The sequence below is a fragment of the Notolepis coatsorum genome (assembly GCF_963971535.1).
Source record: "Notolepis coatsorum genome assembly, chromosome: 10".
NCBI lineage: Eukaryota > Metazoa > Chordata > Actinopteri > Aulopiformes > Paralepididae > Notolepis > Notolepis coatsorum.
The window spans coordinates 37,621,716-37,629,364 of record NC_140174.1 but is presented as its reverse complement, the minus strand read 5'-3'; the positions used below and the strand labels follow the sequence as shown (position 1 = coordinate 37,629,364).

At 41.5% G+C, this 7,649-nt stretch overlaps 1 protein-coding gene across 1 annotated transcript; it reads right to left on the bottom strand.

Annotated features, from left to right (window-relative positions):
• Nucleotides 1–1,227: 1,227 nt before the first annotated feature.
• ddit4 (DNA-damage-inducible transcript 4) lies at nt 1,228–3,133 on the bottom strand. The gene is made up of 3 exons (XM_084323846.1): nt 2,996–3,133; nt 2,516–2,778; nt 1,228–2,393 (listed from the first exon to the last, which is right to left on the bottom strand). Exons 2-3 carry the CDS (start codon nt 2,754–2,756, stop codon nt 1,894–1,896), a joined length of 741 nt encoding a protein of 246 aa, XP_084179972.1. The 5' UTR covers nt 2,757–2,778; nt 2,996–3,133; the 3' UTR covers nt 1,228–1,893.
• Nucleotides 3,134–7,649: the final 4,516 nt, after the last annotated feature.

Genomic DNA, 7,649 nt, shown 5'->3' with positions numbered 1-7,649 from the left:
CAACACACTGGAAACATGGCTGTGTGCACGTTTACAGTTCCAACACAGACTTGTAGTTCACGGTCTGGATCAGACGGGGGCGCTAACCCAACAGGGAATACATTATGGGTCCGTGATTAATAACCGATCATGCTTATTCAGTACAACCCAATTGGCTGTGTTCGGAAATGCCAACTTAAGAGGTTTAAGTTTAGGATGTTGGACCCCCTAGCCCTATTTTTATACTTATTCTCAATGATGTTGATTGATGAGTCCTGTCTCACCACAATCCATGCCGTTCTTCATACTGGAGACCCGTAGCTCCAGCTAGTTTGCCACAAGATTATTGCAAAGTGAATGTGGCCAACGATCCAGTCTGTGCAAGCCCTGAAATAAACGCTAAAACAGACTTTGGGTGCACGGTTGAGTAGGTTTCAGTGTTTACTTCAGGGTTTCTACAGACTAGACTAGAGTATGGCCCCATTGACTTTACATTAGTGGCCGACTAGCCAGAGCTGCAGGTATCTAGTAGGGCTGAACGATTAATCGATTTTAAATCGAAATTGCGATTTGAAATGATGCAATTAGCAAATCGCAAAGAAATTTAATATTTATTTTTAATGTAACCAGGAAGTCCCATTGAGATACAAGATCTCCTTTGCAAGTTGTTATTGTAGGAACGGTTTGGGAGAGGGAGGTAAGGGGTTTTAGATTGTGTGTTGTGAAGTTTAGACTTCAGAGAGGGAGAGTAAAGTACAGGGAAAAAAAGGTACCGTTGGGTACCGGTGTCGATTCCCAGGTAAAAAACATTTTCAGGCTCGGTGTCCCGAACCAGACCCACCGCGTAGGCCAGATGCAAGCCGCATTTTACAATAAACCTCTGTGGGGCTGCTTACATTTTTTTTTATAAATCGCAATTAGATTTCCCAAAATCGTGCAGCCCTAGTATGAAGAACAGCTGGGATTGTGCGGAGACGGGATTAAATTGAGAACGTCATTGGGAAGTAGGAAATAGGGCTAGGGGTCCAACATTCTGAATTTAAAGACTAAATCTGAATTAAAAAGAGCTCACATTATATATAAATGTACCATGTAGGACATTCTGAAACAGCACATTCTGTTCTGGATGAACTTGATCACATCATTTGTCATCAAACTTGACCCATGTTTTCTTTTGGCTGGGGCACTCAATTAAATCAAGAAGATTGTGATGGCTATAGGTTTAAAAGAAATTGAGGAAACAATGACTTTCTTAAAAAATAATTTATTCTGCAGTCATGAAAGTACAAAAAAAACAGTGCAATGAGGATATTTGAATATCAAATAAATACAGCCGAATATGCAGGGCATGGTCATGTCTACAATGAGAAGAAAAGGAATGGACTTCCGATGAGCATAGCTTGCCTACATCGGAAGCAAGTACTGCTAAGCCGGTTACTTTCAAATCCAAGTATTCTGAATTAAAAAAAAAAGTCCCCTTGATGTAGAACTACTTGCCACGTTAAAGAAAACAACAATGGTCTCAAAATGACTACATTACCATATAGCTAGCTGCCATAGTCTGGTTTCAATAGAAACTGAGGTACGCATTTTGAGCAGTACTTGGAAAAAGAAAAAAACGATTTGTCATGTTGGTTTTTCTGTTAGTTTTTAAATCTGCAAAACTGCATGTCAGCATGAAGGTCCAGGTGTTGAATACGCTCTCCAGGTACCGTGAACTGTGGCCCTACAGTAGGAACAACAGTATGCTACATTGTTGTAAGAAACACATCTTTACAGTTTTAAGAAGGCAACATACATTTCATTATGATAATGCCATGGTCCCCTTGTGGGCTTAGAAGGGCATATTTAAAATATGTACTAGGGGGATGCCGAGAGACTAGTCCCTTGGGTGAAAGTCTTATTTGCCCGTGTTCAGCATTCTTCAATGAGCAATTCCTCAGAACTGTAGAGTTTCTTCTTGATCACTCTGAAGCCAGTGCTGAGTCTAATGGCTTGTCTCGCCAATTGAGCGGAGGAGGGTGACTTGCTGCTAAAGAGTCCTTGGATTTTAGGCCATAGTCCGCTTGACTCCAGCCTCAACACCAGTGTGAGCTGAAACGTGGGTACGAGGTAGGGGTCCACAGCTATTTGTTCCACGCTTTGACAGTCGACCCCCTGCTCCACACACAGGTCAATGAGGGCCCCCCTCAGACCGCAGGGCTCGCTGGCCGCCAGGTGAAGGAGCTCGTGTCCGATGTGCTCCAGCAGTTTCTCTGGGATGAGGAGTTTGGAGCATCTCAAGGCACAGTCGGAGTCTTTCGCGTCCCTCAGGCTCCGGGCGATTAAGTCCACCACTCCTTTCAGAAGGGTCTCTTCCATGGGGTCATAAAACAGATCCTGGTTGCATGGAGAGTCACAGAATACTTCTGACCCTGATAAAAAAAAAAAAAAAATTGGCAAGTTAGTGCTGATGATCACCATGCATTAAAATCAAAATTGTATTCACTTCAAAGGGCAGGTTTAATTAAGTTGCAAGTTTGTGTTTTTCTTTTACCTGAATCTGAGAGGTTGCTCCTGCTCCCATTGTTTGAGCTGGAATCTATGCTGCTACTGCTGCTGTTGTTGACTCCAGTACCGAAATCGGTCAACCTCTGCACCAGTCTTCCCCAGGAAAGCCTTCTGGGGGACCCGTCCAGGGGAGAAGGGGGTGAACTGCTGGCTTCACTGGTTGTTGCAGAGTGTGTAGGCATGGTTGTCTTGTTGTTGACTTTGCAGTATTGCAGTCCCTTTGTCATCTGCTTTGGCAGTTTGTCAGTTCTGTATCAGGAGAGACGACAAAAGATTAGGAGACCGACCTTGTCATAGTCATCAAGGCAAAGACTAAATGTAGTAGCCTATGTACAATATTATGTTTGAGCTATACATAATGCGACTAAATTGACCTTTGCATAAACAACATGTATGAGGGAAACAAACAACAGCTATTGAATTATTCTAATCAGATTAAAAACTACAACAAGACAAAAGTACTTACGTGTGTTTCTAGAGATGGTAATCCGTTTTTGAGCTTTGAAATATCAGTTTCTGCTGTGGAAATAAAGGCTGCAAAGTACGGCTATGATCTGAAGTTGTTTTCGCTATGAGTACATGGAGTCAACAGCTTCGCAGCTATGCAGGCTCAGCTCGTCCTGCAACAATGCTTTTATATGGACTCTGTTTGGGACACGCCCAGCTCCCGGTGATCAGCCTATCAGAATCGGAGGCACGACATCGGGGCTGAATCTTGCCTGGTAACATGCCAGCAGAGAAGAAAGAGAAGGGGGTTGTAGTGGGGCAGATAAGGGATCCCAGTATTATGGAAATCTACAGGATCTTGCCCAGACTTGCCTGCCTCATATTGTATTTATTCGTTAGATACCCCATCTATCATACATAATATAGATGGATCTACGAGGTAACGCCAAAAAGAATAGGACTAAAGTAAAAGGGCTGGTTGGGCAATGTGCACACATCCCTGTTTTTCCTCAGTGTTGCAGTGTACATTACGTCATCTGTTTTGTACCTACCATTACATCATCATACAGTACCACAGAGGTAGCCATCGATCGATGTGGTACAGCGACGCAAACATTAAACTGCAGTTTAGAACAAAGACTAGTCGACGAAGCACTAATGTAAAACGTTTGCTTTAAAATGTACATGGCCTGTGTGATGATTCTTGGTACTATATACTACTGGTATTTCATGTGCACATATTCAAACAGATAACTCACACCTGGTTAATTAAAGCCAGGACTCACAAGTACAGGATCATTTAAACCAAAGAGTTGGTAAATGAAACAAGAACAAGGAAATCAGGATCCAGCTTACAAAACAGAAAAACAGGAGAATAAACACATAATATGAAATCAACTATTTGACCTGAATTCTATTTATAGACCTGTTAATCTTTCTCTTCTTTTTAAAATGTAATTTACTGGTATGTATATGTTTTCAATTTGTTTGTTTCCGTTGTTTTCAATGATTACAGGAGTTAACAGATGGTCATTGCAGAATATATCAGGCCATGTAATATAGTTAACCATTACTGCGCAGACTAGAAAACAATAGAAGACAATGTAGCAATCTCTCTCTCTCTCTCTCTCTCTCTCTGACAAGAGGATGATCTTCTTGCAGTGCATGCTTGAAGTCTGCTCAGAGAGAGAAGGTGTTGGAAGGGAGCCAGTCCAGCAACACGTGAAGGGGAGTGGTTTGCGGATTGTACTTTTACAGCGAAGAGGAAATGAGAGAAAACAGATACATGTGCTGTGCAATGCAGGCACAAAATGTACTGGCCGGGATGTTATGATTTTGGGGGCTGGGCTGTTGCCATGTCTACAGATGTGACATGGGGACATCTGTAGGTTCACTGACAGTGGAAGCAGAGTTAAAGGTAGACATTTTGCCTAAATACAATTTCATTTACATTTTCAAAATCTCAAGAAAGAAGAAGAAAATTACTTTTAAAATGTAAAAAGAAAAAAGGACTGAAAGCTGTGATGTACAAAGAAACGTCACAAATATAAAAAGAAAATATGGCCTGGGGGAGTGGCCTGTGATGGTTCCTTTTATGGAACACAAAACAAAAAACACAAGACAATCGAGAGCAGAACAGTACATTCTGTGAATGTGTCCACGCCTCATTGATTAAAACCATTCACTCACGGAGACACCGCGTACTGTACGTTTAACCCACTGTCAAATGGAGGTTTGCCAAGTTTTTTTTTTACACCTAGATAGTCGAGACCCATGAACAAATAACCCAACAACAACACGCTACCTCTGCCCACCGTTCTCTTCACACACAGACGGAACTACTGCATGTACACAACCACACAAAGACGTGAGATCAAATACAAGCACATCTACTGCACCCTTGCACAAACACTATATATCCACACCTTTATCACTGCACTATGTTTGTATATTCACATAATATGCTGCTCCATATCTTTAATGCTACTTTTAACATTATTTTTATGCAGCTACCTTGAATGCCTTATTTTTATATACCGTCGTACCGATATATATATATTAACTTTATTTAATTTGATGACTATTATATTTTATTCTGAATAGTGCATTTGCTGCTGTAAGCAAGGCAGAGGAAGCTAAACACAAGAATGTCACTCGTGTACATGTTTGAAGAAGTGACATTAAAAGAATCCGAATCCGATGTAAACAAGAGTGTCATGTTTCAGTTTGAAACTCTAGCCGTCCGCTGAGGGAGTCAACAACAACCCTCCTAATGCGTTTACGTACAGAGATCACACGGCAAACGTTCCATCAAAAACCCTGAGATAGATGAGATGAGAGTACAGTCTGGGCGAGGACAAGTACTTCACAGTGGCAGCGGGCACACATACACAACAAGTGACCCGGGAATGTCCCAAGTATGATCTTGTTGACAGGCCGTCTTTGTCCTGCCATGAGTGCCTGCTGCTGTTGGAGCGAGCAGCTGCAAGGACCTACTGAAGGAGGGGGAGGTGGCAGGGAACAGTGTTTATTTCTTTTAGATTTATGAGTGACGGCGCAGAGACGTGTGTAAAAGAAAATAAGCCGTGCTGCTATGGATGTATTCGGTTAACCTAGATACTAGGGCTGAACGATTCAAATGTTTTTTTTCTATCTATATTTTGACTGATATTGCAATTGTGATAGGACTCAATATTGGAGAGAATAATACTTTTTGCTTCATTACTTTCATTGAAAAATGTTTACCCGTTAAGCCCTAGACATATTTTCTGAAAATGTGCCTAAAAGTACATACCTAAGTAAATGGAAGATTGCTCCACTTCTACAAGGGCCATTTGCATCTAGGGACATCTATGGACCTCAGGGAATGTATTCCCAGTGTCAGAAATATTGTGTCTGTTACTATGCTTGAGTAAATTGTAATGAACCAAAGGAGAATATCAATTATATTAATTTCCATCTTTGACAGTGAATAACACCATGCTAACATTGACCAGATGTGAAGAATTGAGCCACTGAGCTCATTCAGCACCTACTTGAGATCACATGTGCAAATGAATAAAGGACAGATGATTTACAGGTTTTTTTGTAGATACAGTACTGAATTTTGCCATCCGGACACATGCAATTTGATATACGAATATAGAATATCAGGCCTATAAATGACATTATGGCCAAGTCATACATCTATGGATTGGGCCAAATCTCCTCTTTCCAATGGCAGAGTTCAATCTGGATTTAGTACCACCAGGCGCCCCTGACAGGGCAGCAAAAAACGTGAATGAAATCTACTGTAAGTACAGTTACTTTTTTATAATGTAAATAGCTCTGCCATTTTTCATCAGATTGAGATGCGGTTTTTTTCTAGACGTTCACAGAAAGGTAAAGAAACAATTTGTTCTATTTTATGGCAATAACGTTCATGTTTGTTCACTTTGACAGAGGCTGGTGTGAGCTGGGTAGTGTAGTTTTATGAAATGTCTGTCCATCGAAAGCCCTGGGTCTCTTCTCTCTTAGGACTACAACGTTTTCATGTCAGCTTCCTTTATTTCCGTCTAATTCATCCGGTTTCTGCCGGGATGCGCCGAGATATTTATAAACTCATATTTAGCTAATAACACTTAACACATTGACGGCCACGGGTATTAGACGGACCCACTCTATAAGGCCAGCTTATCATAATAAGGTTTCATTGTGCGTGAGGCTGTTTGTAGAGCTAAATCTATACTTTATATTATTGCTATCTGTCCATTCTCATTGTCAATTGACACTATAAACCGTCTCTTCAAAATGGCGAAATAAATAATTTTTTCATCAATACGTTCCCATTTTATAGCCTCGTGAATATAAGCGTTATATGGGATTGGTCTGGTATATTTCCTGCAAAATGAGATACGGGCTAATAGCTAATAACGTTAAATCGAATGGCGTTTCGGCCCTACAGAAGCTAGAGCTAAAAATCTAAATGCATAGTCGGTATCATGGTCCACCATGAATGCATGAAAGGGGGGGGGGGGCGGGGGACGTCGTTTCTGATTATTGATTACCAATAACGGCATTAGCCTCAGTAGCCGTATTCGCTGATCGGCTGGTTGAGTATGATAACAAGGCCCGATTGGGCTGTAATTTACGTGAAAAAGCTCTTACCGTGGGATGGTTGGACTGCAAAAAGGATTTCCCAGTTATCGATCGCCATCTGGTAGATCAATATGTCCATTGGCTGATGATATATTCCTTTACTGCATACTGAATTCAGCGTCCAAAAACGTATTCAATGCTACATGCTACACGCATAGCTTCAGATTAACACTTTAATCGCCGGGAACGCCGTAACTCGTCTTTGCTCGCCATGCTCATTCTGCCGAAGACACCGTAACTCGTCTTTGATATCAATATTTCAAAAATCTGTGATCGAAATCATATTTCTCCTCCGGGGTCCTGAGATATACTGCTGATCTCCACTCAACTCTCTAACGGTTCAAGAGCGCCATCTGGTGGCCGATCAGCAGATCGGCCAACAGGAAGTGACGCGCCAAACAGGAAGTGCTCATCCATATTTCGTCCGGGCACTCGCGATAGTTAGCCGGACTCCATCTCGACACACTAGATAATCAATCGCTCGCCCTAACTCAATAAACAACGTTATTTGGACGTATATAGTATTATACAACCTG